We start from the raw sequence: 21,755 nt of genomic DNA, 5'->3' as shown, positions 1-21,755 counted from the left end.
AGACGCAGGGTGCATTAACACAATTTGTTGCTTCAGTTGTAACTTCAAAATTATAATGGAATGGTTGTAGTAAAAGGCCAGCAACACTCCGTATTATTCAGTGCCCCATGAAATTACACCATATATAGATTATTCAGACCCTACTGAGTACTCCCAACCCCACTTTTGCATCTGCACAAATAATATTTTTTTCACTATAAGCCCAATATTGTCAACATACCAGTCTGAACATTGTATTTTTCAATAGTGGTCTTAAAATAATGTTTTAAAAAACATATACAAAATGTTTCCCATAAATTCCTTCTTGCGTTTGGTTATAAGAACAATAAAAATTGACATTGATTAAAATGTTATATATTTTGAATGAGTTTTGCAATGTTTTGAAATGCGGGCGTTTATTTTGAAGGTTTCCTCATTATCATAGGAAAGTGATGTCATCGTTAGTGCTGCTATCTGAAGAGTATTGTGTGTCGGATAGAAAGTGAGCCTGTTTTCAGCTGAGTGCTTGCTCTCTCTCAGTGCGTGTGTGTTGACATTATTATCTAGTGTGCTCCCAGCTCAGAATGGCCAGATTCACTCAGACTGAAACAAGAAGGCAGCAGCAATCACAGCAGCCCCATCCCGCTCACACAAGCCTAGTTTTCACTGGACCTGGGGTACCACCGACCGAACAACAACTACTACTTATCCCTCACCAGCACCAGTACTCTCAGATCACATTTGCTAAACCCATGAACGGGTCAGAATCCATTTCCATTCATCCGGAGAGCGGCAATATGAAAGACCAAGATGCCATAAAGCTGTTTGTCGGGCAGATACCGCGGAACTTAGAGGAAAAGGACCTGAATCCTCTGTTTGAACAGTTCGGAAAAATCCACGAACTGACTGTTCTAAAGGACCGATACACCGGCATGCACAAAGGTAACGTGATAACCTAGGCTATTGTAATCATCGTTACGAATGCTCGTGGTCTCATGTTCCCACATTTTATAACGTGGCAATGGGCATGCACATAGGGGGATTTCATAGTTGTAGTGGTCATAGGGAGATTTCATAGTTGTAGGGAGATTTCATAGTTGTAGTGGTCTCGCGCTGATTTATAGCTTACATTATTGGTTTCACGCATACACATCCAAACGATTTGAGTGTTTACAAATTTCAAACGTGTTAATATTTAATAGAAAGTATCCAATGTAATTGTATTTTCATAACGCTCTCTCAGAACTGGGGCAGAGGCGCTTAAAAGGGATACATTCTTAAAGCGCCTCCCCTTGACTGTCCCATCTTTTAGGTAGGGGCAGCATCCTTTATTTATCCATATGCTTTCTGTAACATCACACCATGTGCTGCTCAAGTATCCAGAGGCGGATGAACTTGTGGATACCATTTTTATGTATTTGCATCCAGTATGAAGGAAGTTAGAGGTTGTTTTGCTAGGGTTAGCACAATGACTGTAAGTCTACAGGAACAGCTAGCATTCATTGCGCTAACGCAAGTTAGCAATTGCGCTAATGCTAGTTAGCAACTTCCTTCAAACTGCATTGCCAAAATCCCAAACTATCCCTTTAAAGATGCACTATGCAGAAACCTCTCCACCATTTCATGGTTGCAAAAATTCTAATTGTTTGCCCTATTTCAGTTTATGTGACAAAACAAGCAAGTATAGTGTAGACAATCATTGTACCATCTAAACCGCTGTGAAATGTATTTTCCATAACCAAAAATATTGTATTTTCAGCTGTTGAAGCTGGTGTATAAACCCGAAAGTAAAAGACACAAAAACAAAACTTTAAGAAGGGGAAGCATAGAAATAGTGCTTATAGAACAGATCTACCGCTTCTTAGACTTGCTTTCAATGACAGTGACAGATCTATAACACACATTTCTATGTGAATTTGGTCTTGTCGCCCCAAAAGTTACATATTGCAGCTTTAAGATTCGATGTTTGTTTTCTAATGCAGTCGGGGAAGTCATGGAAGCCATTTAACTTCAGATTGGAGATTATTTAACTTCAGCTTGGAGGTATATTAGGTTATGATATTGAACGACGTTGCCCTATTCATCATCGTCAGTGTAAGGGAATCGTCCATCATCATCATCTTCATCATCCTCATCATCATCTTCATGGAAACTGTAGCCACCAATAACTAAGGCTTCTTGATATTACTGTATTACAGAGGATCATTAAGCCTACATAGCCTACTTCCTTGTATTTAGTGTAAAACCAAAATGCACACTTCCCCAATGCCATCCAGACACCAAGATCTAAAAACACTCATTACAATGACACAATTGTGATTAATGATCAAATATAATAAGTTATAATTCCATCCAAGTAAATTCAAATATGCACCATGTTAGTTGAAAGATGATATTTCCATCAATGGGAATTGGGCCCCCGTCGCTGTCCATGGTCCTGACAGCCCAAATGCATTGAGCAGGAAAGGATATGGCAGAATCGGTTGACTTGTGACCAAATTAAAGGTCTGAGATAAAGGCTTTCCCTGTTTAGCAGGTGAATGTCTATGTGACGTTAAGAAATATACACATCACAGGTCATCTTTTAAATGGCACTTTTGACAGACGCTCTTATCCAAAGCAATTAGGGTTAAGTGCCTTGCTCAAGGGCACATTTTTTACCTAGTCAGCTCAGGGATTCAAACCAACAACCTTTAGGAGTATTTCTCAACCTCACACACTAGACAGTAGTTGTGTGTAAATAATAAAACGTTATTGCACTGCATTGTATAATGATTGCAGTACTTGGTTCTCAACAAACTTTTGTGTTATAATTGAAGTCAGGCCTTGAATGGTGGCATGTTTATGGAATATATGAGCAGAATTTCTTGAATTGTCTTGAATTGTACATTGACAAAACTCGTAACGACAACAGCTAGTCACAAGTCAACCGATTCTGCCATATCCTTTCCTGCTCAATGCATTTGGGCTGTCAGGACCATGGACAGCGACGGGGGCCCAATTCCCATTGATGGAAATATCATCTTTCAACTAACATGGTGCATATTTGAATTTACTTGGATGGAATTATAACTTATTATATTTTATAATTAATCACAATTGTGTCATTGTAATGAGTGTTTTTAGATCTTGGTGTCTGGATGGCATTGGGGAAGTGTGCATTTTGGGGCGGCAGGTAGCTTAGTGGTTAAGAGCGTTGTGCCAGTAACCGAAAGGTCTCTGGTTCTAATCCCCGAGCTGACTAGGTGAAAAATCTGTCGATGTGCCCTTGAGCAAGGCACTTAACCCTAATTGTTCCTGTAAGTCGCTCTGGATAAGAGCGTCTGCTAAATGACAAAAAATGTAAATGTAGTTTACAATGTACAGGTTCTAGCTCTTTAATTTGAATATGATTAGCTTAATCAATTTGTCACATTTTATCATAACATTTTACAAAGTTACTGTAAATTAAAACAAGTTCCTGAAAGTGTTCTATGTAAGAGCTTTCAATAACAAGTATTTTTTGCATTTATTCCTAGTACTGTGGGTTTTTGCCTTCGGGGCTGAAGTACATACCCCTGTTAACTTTATGCCTTTGTTATTTTATCGTAAGGAAGTCGCATAGGCATTTTGCCTCAAACTAATTAGTGAATGAATATTACTAAAGGTAAAACATTGCCATTTCTGTGGATTTTTTGGAAGTTAGATATGAAAATATTGTACAACCAAGGATTACTCTTGTTAGTCAACACTTACTTTTTCAAATATGACAAGCATCGTCTCTGCTATTATGTGATAATAAAATCTAATTTAATTACCTATCTCATCAACTAATTTAATAGATTAGGTGACTTGTTCTCCAAACATTAATACAAATGATTAGTACTCAGATTCAAGTAAATAATTTTAGAGGTCAGACCCAAAATATTAATGTCAGAGTCAATTTATATTCTTATTCATTAATGTCAAATAGCCAGGGTTTAGTTGAATGAGTTTATTTGGAATGTAATAAATCCTGGCCACACAATTTCCAGTAAGAAATCATCCTAGTACTAGTCCTCTGCACTTCACTGGTTATTCTATTGTCTAAGCTTTATAAACCAAAAAGGATTATGAATGTCATCTAATAGTATAATTATTCCTCAAAATTACACACGTGCACACACACACGTGCACACACACACACACACACACACACACACACACACACACACACACACACACACACACACACACACACACACACACACACACACACTTTCCAGAGAAGCAAAATTGTGTTCATTGAACCAAAAAAGGTCCTTACATATACTGAGTAGTTGTTGTGTGTCATATTGTGTCATTTTGATTTACATTATATTTGTAGTCTGTTGTTTTCCTCCCTCCCTTCCCTTCGACCGATTCTTTCTGGTAATCCATCAGGGAAAACAAGGAATTTGTTTGTGGAGCGTGATAATAATGCGTGGCTATAATAACTTGACTCGAGAGGATTAGCAAATGTGCATTGTCTGAAGCTTCAGCCTCTCGGGTGATCAACTGCTAGTCTCCCTAAACAGTGGCTGCCTTTGCCAATTAAACATGCAGTCTAGTCTCGCTCTTCAAATGATTTATTCTGCCTGCACTGTCGATGGCCTGCCATTTATTGTCGTCCAATTGGTATTAATAGGTAGACTATTTCCTGATGTTGGATTTATCACTCACAGTGAAAACTTCTCCCGTTGGTTTTAATTAGGCTCCACTCACACAACAGGCTTTCAGTTTAATATTAGTTTTTCTCTGTGTGTGTGAAGGCTACCTGGAGGTTGCAATTTTATTTTTCTTGATTTAGGTGTGCTGGCAGTTTAATGATTTGCGGACTCGCACAAGAAAAGCATCCAAAGCCTTTTTGAATGTATTTTTCTGTGTTTTTCTGTGGCTAGTTAGAAGGTTATTGTTGCATAGGGGTGTCAATCTTTGCAAATTTGATTTTGAATACAGATACAGGTTTAGCTGTGAGGACGGAAACACACACATTTGATGAGAGGAGGAGGATGGGTGGCAGGAGTGATTCAGCATACTGGACAGGCAATACAAACACGTCTGCTCCCATCTGCCTGCTGAGTATCAATATTAAGCTAGTGTCGGGAGGATCATTGTGTTAATGCATTTATAAATGGACCAAAGATATTGCCGTAGACTCTAGCTAGTCAGAAGCACATTAAATCATAGGAATAATCTAATAAAATATTTATTAAAGTTACATTCTTTCTTCCTCACTCTGATGGATGGGCTCCACAGTGGGGGTAGTAGCCCAGCAATAAAGGAGAGATGGAGGGAGGCAGATCCAAGCTACACAGTTCTGTAAGAGCATATAGGCCCACCCAAATCAAATGCAATTAAAAAGAGACAAGACCAGTATCCCCACAGAGATTATGTAACTGTACCAGAGTGTTGACAAAACTAATCTAGTAATCTTTCCAAACCTCGCTAATGTGATTTAAAGGGATGCCCCTCTCCTCCATATTGAAGATACTCATATGGAAAGAGCTAAGGATCACAGTGCTGCGCCAAGGTATGACAGGAACCCCTCTGGGAAAACAGATGGGAGCAAATTTACTTACAGGTAACTGCCAAAATGAAGGAAACACTTGAGTAAATGAGGAATACAAAGTAAATTGAAAGCAGGTGCTTCCACACCGGTGTAGTTCCTTAATTAAGCAATGAACATCCCATCATGCTTAGTGTCATGTATAAAAATGCTGGGCAGGCCCAGTTGCCCATTGTTTTTGGCTACCATGGCTATGCCACAGCACGGAAACTGCTTTATTGAAATTCAGTAAAGACCTTCTGTTGGCTGCCGGTGAATGCTCTATTCTAGTTCTTTGGGATCTCAGTGCCGGGTTTAATGCTATTGATCATAACATCCTTGCTGACCGTCTGGAGAAGTGGGTGGGAATCTCCGGCGTTTCCCTCGACTGGTTCAGGTCATATCTGTCACGCCCTGGCTCTGGGGACTCTTAAATGTTGAGCCAGGGTGTGGATTTTCTATGTTTAGTTTTCTATGTTTTTTGTTCTAGATCGTTTAGTTCTATGTTGGCCAGGGTGGTTCCCAATCAGAGGCAGCTGTAGCTCGTTGTCTCTGATTGGGGACCATACTTAGGCAGCCTGTTGGCACCAGTTAGTTGGTGGGATCTTGTTCCGTAAAGGTTTGTGTTGTTGTAACCTCAGGACTTCACGTATCGTTTGTTTATTGTTTTGTCGTTGTGTTTATTCTATATAAATAAACATGTACGCTTATCACGCTGCGCCTTGGTTCCACGAGTCATCAGTCAACGTTCGTGACAATATCTATGTGGCAGATGTTTCTCATTGAGCATGGGTGGTTCAGTATCGTCCCCAGCACCTATTCACTATGGTGTCCCTCAGGGACTGGGCCCCATCTTTTTCCCACCTGTACATGCTTCCCCTTGGTGACATCATCCACAATCATAACATTCAGTTTCACTGCTAGACGTATGACACACAGCTTTATTTACAAATCACACCCACTGACCAAGCTAGCGTAGCTACCCATCACATGTGTATTGCTGACATCAAATGTTGGATTTTCTCCTGATTAATGAACAGTAACATTAGAACATTCAAAAAAGTATACTTTAAAGAAAATGTTTTTATATATTTATTTATTTTTTATGTTTATCTCACATAACATAATTTAAAAGTATGCATTAAAAGGACATTTTGGGATTTTTGCAATGAGGCCCTTTATCTACTTCCCCAGAGTCAGATGAACTCGTGGATACCATTTTTATGTCTCTGCGTGCAGTTTTAAAAGAAGTTGCTATTTAGGACGCGTAATTGCTATCTAGCTGGCAGATACCCATAGACTTCCAGTCCTTACGCTAACGCAAGTTAGCATTGGCTCGCGAAACAACCTTTAACTTCCTTCATACTGGACACAGAGACATAAAAATAGTATCAACGAGTTAATCTGACTCTGGGGAAATAGATTAAGGGCCAAAATGCCGAATTATCCCTTTAAGATGTCTGTAATAGAATAAACGTGGCAAAAACAAATGTAGACATTAATAAATGCATTTTTATTAATGCATTTCTATAGCTTCCAAAATAATTTTAGCAACGATGGTGGAGTGCCAAGATGGAGGTGCGGTGGCTTCAAAACAGCGGCCCCTGTAATTCATCTAGTGTATATTTAAATAATTGGTTTAGCTCCATCCTATATCTATCTTTTATCTCCCTACGAGCCAGGACACAGCCTGAGATCCTCTGGCAGGGCACTGTTGACCATTCCAAAGTCTAGGTTGAAAACGAAAGGAGACCAGGCATTTGCCATTAGGGCCCCTAGACTTTGGAAAGGTCTGCCAGAGGAGATCAGGTTTGCAGATTCAGTGCCTCTTTTTAAATCCCTGCTGAAGACACACTTTTATAAAGATGCTTTTAATGTATGATTTCAATGTATGATTCTCCTTCCTCCTGTCTTTGTTTCTTTGTTAGTGCTTTTATTAAATGTTGTAATATTTTAGGATCTGAATCCCTTTGTAACAAAAATCAAATCAAATTTTATTTGTCACATGCACTGAATACAACACCTTACGGTGAAATGCTTACTTACAAGCCCTTAACCAACAATGCAGTTTTAAGAAAAATAAGTGTTAAGTAAAAAATAGATAACTAATAAATAAAAATAAAATACAAATAATTACATTTTAGTCATTTAGCAGACACTCTTATCCAGAGCGACTTACAGTTAGTGAATACATTTTTTTTTTATACTGGCCCCCCGTGGGAATCGAACCCACAACCCTGGCGTTGCAAACGCCATGCTCTATCAACTGAGCTACATCCCTGCCGGCCATTCCCTCCCCTACCCTGGGCCAATTGTGCGCCGCCCATGAGTCTCCCGGTCGCAGCCGGCTGCGACAGAGCCTGGATACGAACCAGGATCTCTAGTGGCACAGTTAGCACTGCGATGCAGTGCCTTAGACCACTGCGCCACTCAGGAGTCATCAGAGCAGCAGTAAAATAACAGTAGCGAGGCTATATACAGGGGGTACCGGTACAGAGTCAATGTGCGGGGGCACAGGTTAGTCGAGGTAATTGAGGTAATATGTACATGTAGGTAGAGTTAAAGTGACTATGCATAGATAAGAAACAGAGAGTAGCAGCAGCGTAAAAGAGACAATGTAAATAGTCTGGGTAGCCATTTGATTAGCTGTTCAGGAGTCTTATGGCTTGGGGGTAGAAGCTGTTAAGAAGCCTTTTGGACCTAGACTTGGCGCTCCGGTACTGCTTGCCGTGCAGTAGCAGAGACAACAGTCTATGACTAGGATGGCTGGAGTCTTTGACAACTTATAGGGCCTTCCTCTGACACCGCCTGGTAAAGAGGTCCTGGATGGCAGGAAGCTTGGCCCCAGTGATGTACTGGGCCGTACGCACTACACTCTGTAGTGCCTTGCGGTCGGAGGCCGAGCAGTTGCCATACCAGGCAGTAATGCAACTAGTCAGGATGCTCTCAATGGTGCAGCTGTAGAACTTTTTGAGGATCTGAGGACCCATGCCAAATCTTTTCAGTCTCCCGAGGGGGAATAGGCTTTGTCATGCCCTCTTCACAACTGTCTGGGTGTGTTGAAAAGCGCTATACAAATAGTTATTATTATTATTATTATTATTATTATTATTATTATTATTATTATTAAAAAGCCCCATAGGATGACAATTCCCCCATCCACAGGGAACGAGTTGTCACTGAATGGTTTGATGAGCCTGAAAACAATGTAAACCATATGCCATGGTCATCTGTCACCAGATCTCAACCGAATTGAAAACTTATGGGAGATTCTGGAGCGGCGTCTGAGACACTGTTTTCCACCATCATCAACAAAACACCAAATGATGGAATTTCTCGTGGAAGAATGGTGTCACATCCCTCCAATAGAGTTCCAGATACTTGTAGAATCTATACCAAGGCGCATTGAAGCTGTTCTGGCGGCTCGTGGTGGCCCGGTGCCCTATAAAGACACTTTATGTTGGTGTTTCCTTTATTTTGGCAGTTACCTGTACATACCATAAACAGAGCCATGGCTTGCAAAAGTATTCACCCCCCTTGGCATTTTTCCTATTTTGTTGCCTTACAACCTGGAATTAAAATGGATTTTGTGGGGGTTTGTATCATTTGATTTACACAACATGCCTACCACTTTGAAGATGCAAAAACATTTTCTTGGTGAAACAAACAACAAATATGACAAAAAAACGGAAAACTTGAGCGTACATATCTATTCACCACCCCCAAAGTCAATAATTTGTAGAGCCATCATTTGCAGCAATTACAGCTGAAAGTCTCTTGGGGTATGTCTCTATAAACCTGGCACATCTAGCCACTGGGATTTTTGCCCATTCTTCAAGGCAAAACTGCTCCAGCTCCTTCAAGTTGGATGGGTTCCGCTGGTGCAATCTTTAATTCATACCACAGATTCTCATTTGGATTGAGGTCTTGGCTTTGATTAGGCCATTCCAAGACATTTAAATGTTTCCCCTTAAACCACTCAAGTATTGCTTTAGCAGTATGCTTAGGGTCATTGTCCTGCTGGAAGGTGAACCTCCGTCCCAGTCTCAAATCTCTGGAAGACTGAAACAGGTTTCCCTGTATTTAGCGCCATCCATAATTCCTTCAAGTCAGACCAGTTTCCCAGTCCCTGCCGATGAAAAACATGGTGGATTGTGTTCTAGGGGTGATGAGAGGCGTTTTCCTTGATTTAATTGACTCAAAACGCTCCTGGACTGCAAACTCACAACAGATATACAAAAAGGGACAACAATGACTGTATTTCATAAGGAGATTAAATAAATATCAGGTCAATTTAAGAATAACCATATTCTACACATCCTTTGTTCAGAGTGTTCTCACTTTCTGTTTCTAAGCCTGGTACAATCAGATATCCATCACAAATAAAAGCCAACTACACAAAATATTAAAGCTGTCAATCACAATCAATGGAGTTAATCTCAAGGACATGTAAGCCCTGTTCTTGGAGAGAGTGGTGAAGGCAGGAGCGAGAATTGCCACCGACCTGACACACCCACTCAACCAGGAGTACCAACTCCTACCATCAGGCCGCTGATACAGAGTCCATCTTTCTCTTTACAAAACAACCAGAGCCCAGAAATCATTCATTCCCACCAGTATAAGTCAATTGAATAAATAACTGCTCAACCCGTCCCCCCCTCCCAGAAATGTGTTGTCTGCTGTAGTTATTGCTTGTGATTTATGTATGTACAGTATTTATGTACCTATTGGTGATGCTGTGCTTTTGTTTGTTGAGATGCAAGACAAATTTCCCGACAGGGACACACAATATTAATTATTATTAATGAATTATTAAATCATGGTTAGAGTGGGCTTTAAGCCAAATTAAGAAAAAAAGAGAAACCCCAAAAACCTGTTTAGGTTTGATCTCACTTTTCACCTACATTTGGATTAAAGCCCAATTAGAATTTTCGATACCTCCCAATGTTTACATGAGTCTGGGCACTGATTGAAGGCCCCTAGACCAGACTAATATAATGAACGAGCTCCGTTCTCAACCTTCCGATGTCTGTAAATATTGTAATAAGCAACAGGGTTTCCTCATAAAAGATGCAGCAGTTCAACCAAAGACAGTATAGTATGAAGACTGAAACTGCTTCTCCAATAGAAATCCCAGATGACACTTGTAGGAGATGTCATGGCGACGTTGGCTAGCGAAGCGCATGCGTAGAAACACATCATAGGGTCTAACGGTCGTCGCGAGCCGAACTGCGCATGTGCAGGCCGTCAAATCAAAGGTACTCCTTCGATATAAAGTTGTTTTTTACGAAAATGTGTCAGTTTGTCACTTTCACGAGGTTGGAGTAATAACGTGTTCAACTACTGAAGACATCAGCTCGAATCTAGGTTTTGCCTTTAGATTTAGAGAAAATGAACAACTAAAGAATAATTGTTCACTTCTCATTGACTTCTCAAACCCCAAACCCTGGCCTGGTCTGCTTGGTCTGTTTCACAAGTGTTCCTGGAAGTCTCACGATGTTGCACCGCTGGGTTTAGAAACTCTATGGTTCAACTGGCTCAGACAGGGCAAGAGCGGTGGGCCTTGACTTCAGGATGAGCTGTAGTCCTGTATGCCTTTGGCTCTGCTGTAGTAGACCAGTGTCCGTTGGCAACACACTTACCTGGCTCTCACTCCACTTCTCCTCATCCACTGAGAGGGCCTTTTCAATTGATTGATTTCCTGCACCTAGCAACATTCATTACCATGTTGCACTGTGGAACGTTCCGGGCATCTTTGAAGGCTGTTATTCAGTGACCTTTTAGCAACATGCTTGCACTGGGTGAAAAGGGTCAATAACAGGGGATATCTTTATCTATATATTTCAGGATATCTGACATTTTATTAGATATAAGGAGTAGACATGCTCCAGATGCGCATTTCCTTAATTTCATATATGGAGCTAGGATCTTCTCCGTAATGGGACCGTTTCTACATGCATCCAATCCGGACCTCAGAAATCTCTATTTTTTAGGAGGTGTATCAGCTTTAATATTGCAGATAGATTGTAACTTCCATCAATGTAATTGTCTGCATCACTTCCAATCACCCATATGTTTTTTTTTCTTTTTTCCCCCCGCATATATATATATACAGTGGGGAGAACAAGTATTTGATACACTGCCAATTTTGCAGGTTTTCCTACTTACAAAGCATGTAGAGGTCTGTAATTTTTATCATAGGTACACTTCAACTGCGAGAGACGCAATCTAAAACAAAAATCCAGAAAATCACATTGTATGATTTTTAAGTAATTAATTTCAATTTTATTGCATGACATAAGTATTTGATCACCTACCAACCAGTAAGAATTCCGGCTCTCACAGACCTGTTAGTTTTTCTTTAAGAAGCCCTCCTGTTCTCCACTCATTACCTGTATTAACTGCACCTGTTTGAACTCGTTACCTGTATAAAAGACACCTGTCCACACACTCAATCAAACAGACTCTAACCTCTCCACAATGGCCAAGACCAGAGAGCTGTGTAACGACATCAGGGATAAAATTGTAGACCTGCACAAGGCTGGGATGGGCTACAGGACAATAGGCAAGCAGCTTGGTGAGAAGGCAACAACTGTTGGCCCAAATATTAGAAAATGAAAGAAGTTCAAGATGACGGTCAATCACCCTTGGTCTGGGGCTCCATGCAAGATCTCACCTCGTGGGGCATCAATGATCATGAGGAAGGTGAGGGATCAGCCCAGAACTACACGGCAGGACCTGGTCAATGACCTGAAGAGAGCTGGGACCACAGTCTCAAAGAAAACCATTAGTAACACACTACGCCGTCATGGATTAAAATCCCCTGCTCAAGCCAGCGCATGTCCAGGCCCGTCTGAAGTTTGCCAATGACCATCTGGATGATCCAGAGGAGGAATGGGAGAAGGTCATGTGGTCTGATGAGACAAAAATAGAGCTTTTTGGTCTAAACTCCACTCGCCGTGTTTGGAGGAAGAAGAAGGATGAGTACAACCCCAAGAACACCATCCCAACCATGAAGCATGGAGGTGGAAACATCATTCTTTGGGGATGCTTTTCTGCAAAGGGGACAGGATGACTGCACTGTATTGAGGGGAGGATGGATGGGGCCATGTATCGCGAGATCTTGGCCAACAACCTTCTTCCCTCAGTAAGAGCATTGAAGATGGGTCGTGGCTGGGTCTTCCAGCATGACAACGACCGAAACACACAGCCAGGGCAACTAAGGAGTGGCTCCGTAAGAAGCATCTCAAGGTCCTGGAGTGGCCTAGCCAGTCTCCAGACCTGAACCCAATAGAACATCTTTGAAGGGAGCTGAAAGTCTGTATTGCCCAGCGACAGCCCCGAAACCTGAAGGATCTGGAGAAGGTCTGTATGGAGGAGTGGGCCAAAATCCCTGCTGCAGTGTGTGCAAACCTGGTCAAGACCTACAGGAAACGTATGATCTCTGTAATTGCAAACAAAGGTTTCTGTACCAAATATTAAGTTCTGCTTTTCTGATGTATCAAATACTTATGTCATGCAATAAAATGCAAATGAATTACTTAAAAATCATACAATGTGATTTTCTGGATTTTCATAGGTACACTTCTGTCTCTCACAGTTGAAGTGTACCTATGATAACAATTACAGACCTCTACATGCTTTGTAAGTAGGAAAACCTGCAAAATCGGCAGTGTATCAAATACTTGTTCTCCCCACTGTATATATATATATATATATATATATATATATATATATATATATATATATATATACACATACATACATATATACATACATACATATCCTTTAAAAATATATATATTTCCCTTTAATAATTTCCAACCCCACCATCCCCTCCCTAATTGGAGTAAACAAGTGAACAACAATGCTTAGGCCTCTACTTCATGCTTATACAGTGAGGGAAAAAAGTATTTGATCCCCTGCTGATTTTGTACGTTTGCACACTGACAAAGAAATGATCAGTCTATAATTTTAATGGTAGGTTTATTTGAACAGTGAGACAGAATAACAACAGAAAAATCCAGAAAAACGCATGTCAACAATGTTATAAATTGATTTGCATTTTAATGAGGGAAATAAGTATTTGACCCCCTCTCAATCAGAGGCAACAAAGGAGTGGCTCAAGAAGAAGCACATTAAGGTCCTGGAGTGGCCTAGCCAGTCTCCAGACCTTAATCCCATAGAAAATCTGTGGAGGGAGCTGAAGGTTTGAGTTGCCAAACGTCAGCCTCGAAACCTTAATGACTTGGAGAAGATCTGCAAAGAGGAGTGGGACAAAATCCCTCCTGAGATGTGTGCAAACCTGGTGGCCAACTACAAGAAACGTGTGACCTATGTGATTGCCAACAAGGGTTTTGCCACCAAGTACTAAGTCATGTTTTGCAGAGGGATCAAATACTTATTTCCCTCATTAAAATGCAAATCAATTTATAACATTTTTGACATGCGTTTTTCTGGATTTTGTTGTTGTTATTCTGTCTCTCACTGTTCAAATAAACCTACCCTTAAAATTATAGACTGATCATGTTTTTGTCAGTGGGCAAACATACAAAATCAGCAGGGGATCAAATACTTTTTTCCCTCACTTAAACCCCAGTCGTACTTTATCAAATGCCTTTTCGAAGTCTGCTATGAATAGTAGGCCTGGCTTCCCAGATTTTTCACAGTGTACTAATGTTTCCAGTACTTGCCTTATATTATATCCAATGTATCGCCCATGTAAAAAACCTGTCTGATTAGAATGAATAATGTCCGACAATACCTTTTTAATTCTATGCGCTATACATTTTGCTAGAATCTTTGCATCACAACACTGAAGTGTAAGGGGCGCCAATTCTTTTAATGGACTGGATCTTTATATTTTCCACTTGTATCCTGTTTCAGTAATAATGAAATCTGGCCTTCTTCTTGAGTGTCTGATAATCTATTATTTACATAGTAGTGGTTAAAACATGCTAATAACAGTCCTCTGAGTATATCAAAAAAGGTTTGGTATACCTCGACTGGTATGCCGTCCAACCCTGGAGTTTTCCCGGACTTAAAGTCTTTAATTGCATCCAGAAGTTCCTCCTCTGTAATTTCACCCTCATCTTTCTGTATGGCTGTTAATTTTACATTATTAATAGAAAAGAAATCTCTACAACTTGCTTCAGTTAGAGGAGATGGAGGCGACTGAAACGAAAACATATGCTTAAAGTACTTTGTTTCCTCCTTCAAAATATAATTTGGTGAATCATGGGTGACTCCGTCATTTTAACCAGTTTCAATAAATTATTTTTGGTAGCATTCCTATGTTGAAGATTAAAAATGAAGTTGGTGCATTTTCCCCCATATTCCATCCAGTTTGCTTTATTTTTATAATATATTACACTTGATCTTTCTTGAATACGTTTCTCCATTTATTTTTGTTTTTCCTCTAATTTATTCTGAGCCTCTATGTTACAGTTTTTTATTGCTATCTATCTGTTCTGTTAGACCTTCTATTTCCTTTGTTAGTGTGGACTATTTTGACCTAAATTGCTTATATTTTTGAGATGAGTACTGAATTGCATGGCCTCTAAAGGCACACTTAAAGGTGTCCCATACAATAAGGGGATTTGCTGTACCTATGTTATGTCGGAAAAAATCAGTTATAAATTCCTCTGTCCTAGTTAAAAACAAGTTATCATCCAATAGGCTTTGATAAAATGTCCAATATCCCGCCCACGTGGAAATTCAGTAAGAGTAATGTATATGCCAATTATATGATGGTCCGACCGCATTCTGTCCCCTATCAACACTTTTTAAACTTTTGGTGCCAACGAGAATGACATAAGAAAGTAGTCAAGACGACTAGCTTGATTGAGTCTCCACCATGTACATCTCACTAGATCAGGATATTTAAGCCTCCATATATCTACTAGTTCTAATGTATCCATGACATTCACAATTTCCTTAAGAGCATGAGGGTGATTGTTTGTAGTGTGATTTCCTTTACGGTCCATTGAGCTATTTAAAACGGTATTATAATCTCCCACCATAATAATAGAGTCTTGAATTGCTTGCAAGGTCGATAATTTATTATATATATTTTCAAAGAAGTGTGGATCATCATTATTTGGTCCGTAAAGGTTAATGAGCCATATTTGTTTATGGTCCAATAACATATTTAAAATAATCCATCTACAGTGGGGAAAAGTATTTAGTCAGCCACCAATTGTGCAAGTTCTCCCACTTAAAAAGATGAGAGAGGCCTGTAATTTTCATCATAGGTACACGTCAACTATGAAAGACAAAATGAGGAAAAAAAATCCAGAAAATCACATTGTAGGATTTTTAATGAATTTATTTGCAAATGATGGTGGAAAATAAGTATTTGGTCAATAACAAAAGTTTCTCAATACTTTGTTATATACCCTTTGTTGGCAATGACACAGGTCAAATGTTTTCTGTAAGTCTTCACAAGGTTTTCACACACTGTTGCTGGTATTTTGGCCCATTCCTCCATGCAGATCTCCTCTAGAGCAGTGATGTTTTGGGTCTGTCGCTGGGCAACACAGACTTTCAACTCCCTCCAAAGATTTTCTATGGGGTTGAGATCTGGAGACTGGCTAGGCCACTCCAGGACCTTGAAATGCTTCTTACGAAGCCACTCCTTCGATACCCGGGCGGTGTAGACCCAGCCACGTTTCATCTTCAATGCCCTTGCTAATGGGAGGAGGTTTTCACTCAAAATCTCACGATACATTGCCCCATTCATTCTTTCCTTTACACGGATCAGTCGTCCTGGTCCCTTTGCAGAAAAACAGCCCCAAAGCATGTTGTTTCCAACCCCCATGCTTCACAGTAGGTATGGTGTTCTTTGGATGCAACTCAGCATTCTTTGTCCTCCAAACACGACGAGTTGAGTTTTTACCAAAAAGTTCTATTTTGGTTTCATCTGACCATATGACATTCTCCCAATCCTCTTCTGGATCATCCAAATGCACTCTAGCAAACTTCAGACGGGCCTGGACATGTACTGGCTTAAGCAGGGGGACACGTCTCGCACTGCAGGATTTGAGTCCCTGGCGGCGTAGTGTGTTACTGATGGTAGGCTTTGTTACTTTGGTCCCAGCTCTCTGCAGGTCATTCACTAGGTCCCCCCGTGTGGTTCTGGGATTTTTGCTCACCGTTCTTGTGATCATTTTGACCCCACGGGGTGAAATCTTGCGTGGAGCCCCAGATCGAGGGAGATTATCAGTGGTCTTGTATGTCTTCCATTTCCTAATAATTGCTCCCACAGTTGATTTCTTCAAACCAAGCTGCTTACCTATTGCAGATTCAGTCTTCCCAGCCTGGTGCAGGTCTACAATTTTGTTTCTGGTGTCCTTTGACAGCTCTTTGGTCTTGGCCATAGTGGAGTTTGGAGTGTGACTGTTTGAGGTTGTGGACAGGTGTCTTTTATACTGATAACAAGTTCAAACAAGTGCCATTAATACAGGTAACGAGTGGAGGACAGAGGAGCCTCTTAAAGAAGAAGTTACAGGTCTGTGAGAGCCAGAAATCTTGCTTGTTTGTAGGTGACCAAATACTTATTTTCCACCATAATTTGCAAATAAATTCATTAAAAATCCTACAATGTGATTTTCTGGATTTCTTTTCTCAATTTGTCTGTCATAGTTGACGTGTACCTATGATGAAAATTACAGGCCTCTCTCATCTTTTTAAGTGGGTGAACTTGCACAATTGGTGGCTGACTAAATACTTTTTTTCCCCACTGTACCTTGCGTATCTGTTTGGACAACTTGCACATTCGGATTTAAATTACTGTTAATTAATATCATCAATCACCCCTTTTGAGTTTCTTAGCCCATGGGAGAAGTATATTTGGCCCCCCCCCCCCCCCATTCCTTTTTCCACGCAACTTCATCTAGAATTGTTGAATGGGTTTCCTGTAAACAATAGATATTATATTCCTTCTCTTTGAGCCATGTAAATATTGTTCTTCTGTTGTTATTATCTGCTAAGCCATTACAATTATAACTGGCTATACTTATTTCACCACATACCATAATGAGATACAAATTTCAAATCTCTTTGTCATTATATATGTTTGTAAATGTACCAATAGAAAATACCATAGTGATTGAGTGTCCATATAGCTATACAATGATATTTGCAATGTTACTAAATAACCCTCCAATTGTTCTCCACTAATTCCCCCGCTAAAACCCCTCCCCATCCCAAGTTGGGCCGTCATCCCAGTGATCAACATACCACCCCTGTCCCCCCGGATCCCTATGCCCCCGAGGGGCCAGGACCCATCCATCGAAAACATCACATAGTGCCATCCACAAAACAGAAGCAGGTCAACCGCCAAAAGCATTTCCAATGCTCTCACCTCAATATATTTATATAGCTATTTAAAAATATCTATTCAAATATCTTGAATATCTTATTTTCCATCATTTTCAATTAATGTGTGTAATAATGTCGGCATTCATGCGTAGGATTTTAACCTATAACCCGAATTGCCATTGTATTACATTACATTTTTAACAAGCAACTACCACTTCAGCAAACAACCACTGCGATCCAACCCCCCGAAGCAGCTGCTGGGACACAAACTCAAACCCCCCCCCCTACAACCAGCCACAAGTTCAGATGCTCAATGGTTGATACATCCCAGAGCCCAACTCAAGAAAGGACCTGATTTATGAATGCATATACAGTTACAGCCGTTTGAGAAAGCATGCAAGATTGAGCAAAAGTGAACAACAATGTGAGATTTGATTAATCTATTTAATCTATGTTAAGTCCTAGGTGATGGAGATCAGATCCACCCTCTGCACCTGAGACACATCACTCTGGTCCCCTGTTGTAACCATTTTTCCAAGCATCTCCGTGCAGTCATACCTTTGATTATTTTGTGCCACTTGGGCCACAATAGTAAGCCCCCTCTCTGATTGTCAGAGTGTGACCCCCTCCCCATGGGTTACTGCAGCCAGTGTTGCCAGCACTGCCACTACCTGGGTGGGGGTACCCCACCGGAATCCCCACCGGCTAGGTACAAGGTCATCAAGGTTCTCATTAGCAGCTTTGAGAATTTCCTTGTATATTATGCTCCCCCATCGGGGGCTCTGGGTTTGTAGGACCAACCCTGCCAGGCAGGCTCAGAATCTTGAAGGGGCGGTGCTGCTCAAGTAGGTCTCTGACCGCATTTATTTCTCTGTTTAGGTTGCAATTCACAGCAGGTCCATAAAACAGATGGGAACTTCTCTTTGGTGTATGGGTCGCTCAGGTGGGTGTCCAGGATATAGGGTTGGGGATCGTTCCATCATGATAGGACAATAAAAAATAGATTAGATGTATACTATATTTAAAAATGTATATCCCTCATCTACACAAAATTGAAAGCTCCCTCTCACAACCCCTGCTCATAGACACCCTTCGGCTCTGGGATATGCAACCATTTCCCCTCTCACTCACTTAACGCCAAACACAAAAACGCACTCCACATGGCTGATTGCGGAGGATAGGGGCCGAGCGCGCGCCTGCATCCCACACCTGCCGCAAGGGGGAAAGGACGCCAGGGAGAACACAGGACCAACCACAACAACCGTCCGCCAAAACAACAATTGCCTGCCAAAAATGCAATGTTCTAATTAGTTGTATTTGAAGATGTATTATTCTGCTTGTTATCTTTTCTTGTTATATCGTCTTATCCTTTTATAAAATACTATACATGTTCTTTAATATTACAATCCCTATCATGGCTAGTATTGGGTGTTCCATTATTCGACTCCTCTATTAGAACTTTCAGAATAGCCATGGAGTAATCTTTGTGTCTCGGAACATTTGGTTGTCAATATACAGTTTATTGACAACGAGTGTAACACGTTTCCCTTTTAATCTATTTTCCTTGAAGATTGAATACAGAACTTTGCGCCTTTCTGCGATCATTCATGCCTATTTTCGTGCCAGCAAGTCTTTTTCCTAGGCTTTTAACCATTGCTTTATCCTTAAAAAAAGTAAATTTGGCAACGATTGGACGCTCGTATTTCTGTCGTCTTTGTCCGAAACGGTGTACACGTTCGAGTTGGATTTTATCGACAGCCTCGAGTGGAATCTGCAGCGCTGTAAGAAGGAAGTCCTTCACAATATTCTCAGTTACTTCTCCCTCTTTTTCCTGAATACCCGTAAGTACTAGATTTTCTCTCATTGATCTAGTTTGGATGTCTATTAAGGCTTCTCTCAGAATGTTGTTCTCCTTTTTAAGTTCCCTAACGTCCGTTTCCAACTTAGTGACTGTCACTTTTAATTTTTTGGTTTCTTTCTCCATTATCGCTGCTTTTTCGTCACTCATTTCAAGACTAGCTTTCAACTCCTTTACATCCTTACTGACCAACTCTAGTATGCCCAGTTTGTAATTTATTGACTTCAACAGGTCGCTTTCCACACTTACCAGACACAGTGGTGAAAAGCATAAATCATCTGTATCAGTCGACGAGTCGCGTTTTCTCTTGGGGATTGGTTCTCCTCGTTTATCTTCCGACATGTTTGGGTGTTGCGTGTTGTTGTAATATTTGTCGATATATTTCTCTAGCCTTATGATTTGTTTTGTGTTATTATCCAGATATAATTTTATTAACTTCGAATATATGAAATGCTAATATTTAGTCTAACTTACTGATTTGGAATATTATGTTTTATCTTGAGGTGATTTTTACCGCTGTGTATTCAATACGCCATCTTGTCTACGTGCGCGCCTTCCTCAATGTGGTGTTAGTGTTGGTCTGTGATCCACTCCAAACTGTCAATGCATAAATCTAAATTGTGTCGATATTACAATAAAAAATTGTCATTTCACATAACCATACCACAAGGTAGCTAGCTACTCTACCTGCTTCATTCATGATGAGACAACTAACTGGAACAAGCTAGCTAGCTAGCCAAGTTGCTAGTTAGCTAGCTAGCTAGGTTAATTAGCTATCTATCTTATATTAAACAGTAATACAAAATACGCCTAAACGTTTTAAAACATTAGCTGTCACCTTGAGGCTTGATAGGGGGTAAAATGTTTTTCCCTGAAGGGAAGGAAATGTCATTATTTGTTAGCTAGTTAGGCTACCAGTTAGCTTTTACCCCCCTATCAAGCCTAGCTAACTAGCTAGCCCTACTGGCTGCTGGTCAAATTAGCTAATTTTCATGATTCTAGTTACTAAGATAAATAAAACATCTCAAATTAGCTACTCACTTTAGCGTTAACTTCTTTGAGAAAATAGTATTTAGTTTAGATTTTTTTTACCCCCTTTGTCGTGATATCCAATTGTGATCTTGTCTCATCGCTGCAACTCCCCAACGGGCTCGGGAAAGGTGAAGGTCAAGTCATGCATCCTCCGAAACATGACCCACCAAGCCACGCTTCTTAACACCCGCCCTCACCAATATGTGGGAGGAAACAACTGACGACCAAAGTCAGCCTGCAGGTGCCCGGCCCACCACAAGGAGTGGCTAGAGCGTGAAGAGCCAAGTAAAGCCCCCCCGGCAAAACCGTCCCCTAACCCGGATGACACTGGGCCAATTGTGCGCCACCCTATGGGACTCCTGGTCATGGTCAGTTGTGACAGCCTGGGATCAAACCCCAGGTTGTAGTGACGCCTCAACACTGCGATGCAGTGTCTTAGATCGCTGCGCCACTCGGGAGGCCCTTTGAGGTCTTTTCTGAAGAGCTTCTCACTTTGTTTCTCCAGTTGTCAGTTTGACCACGCACCGTTTACAAACTAATTTGTGGCACCCAAATAAAAAAATGACAGTTGGAACTCCACAGCAGAAAATACATGATTCTTGTTGCTAGGCTACCAGTTACAGTGCTTTTAGTTTGCGGTTCGCGCGTGCCTTTATGCAGGTGGAATACAAAAAGTTTAGCTAGTGTCTGAAAGAATGATATGGATTTAATATTTGTCAAATTATTGAGCATGTCCTCAAAACTCAAATAAAAAATCAGAAATTGTCCTTATTTAGCATATCAAAAAGCATAACAAGATCCTGATATGGACCTCAGTCAAAAGCATATGCATTGTATGTGCTGAGAAAATATACTATATAGGCCTACTGTCAGTATTTGTCATTATATAGAGAAAATAAGATGTCCACATACAGTGCATTTGGAAAATATTCAGACCCCTTGACTTTCAGCCTTATTCTAAAATGGATTTTAAAAAATCCTCATCAATCTACACACAATACCCCATTATGACAAAGCAAA

General features: G+C 40.5%; 1 protein-coding gene across 1 annotated transcript in view; it reads left to right on the top strand.

The window, feature by feature from the left end:
- Positions 1–563: 563 nt before the first annotated feature.
- Positions 564–21,755, top strand: part of LOC311149098 (CUGBP Elav-like family member 5) — a gene marked incomplete at both ends in the record, with an annotated part of 36,046 nt that continues 14,854 nt past the window's right edge. Inside the window, one exon of the mRNA XM_084186208.1 lies at positions 564–921. Within this exon, the coding sequence (XP_084042334.1) occupies positions 564–921 (358 nt within the window). The remainder of the gene's footprint in view (positions 922–21,755) is intronic.

This window comes from Coregonus lavaretus (assembly GCF_964263955.1).
Source record: "Coregonus lavaretus genome assembly, chromosome: 21".
NCBI lineage: Eukaryota > Metazoa > Chordata > Actinopteri > Salmoniformes > Salmonidae > Coregonus > Coregonus lavaretus.
Note: the sequence above shows the minus strand (reverse complement) of the source record. Positions and strands in the feature narration are given on the sequence as shown.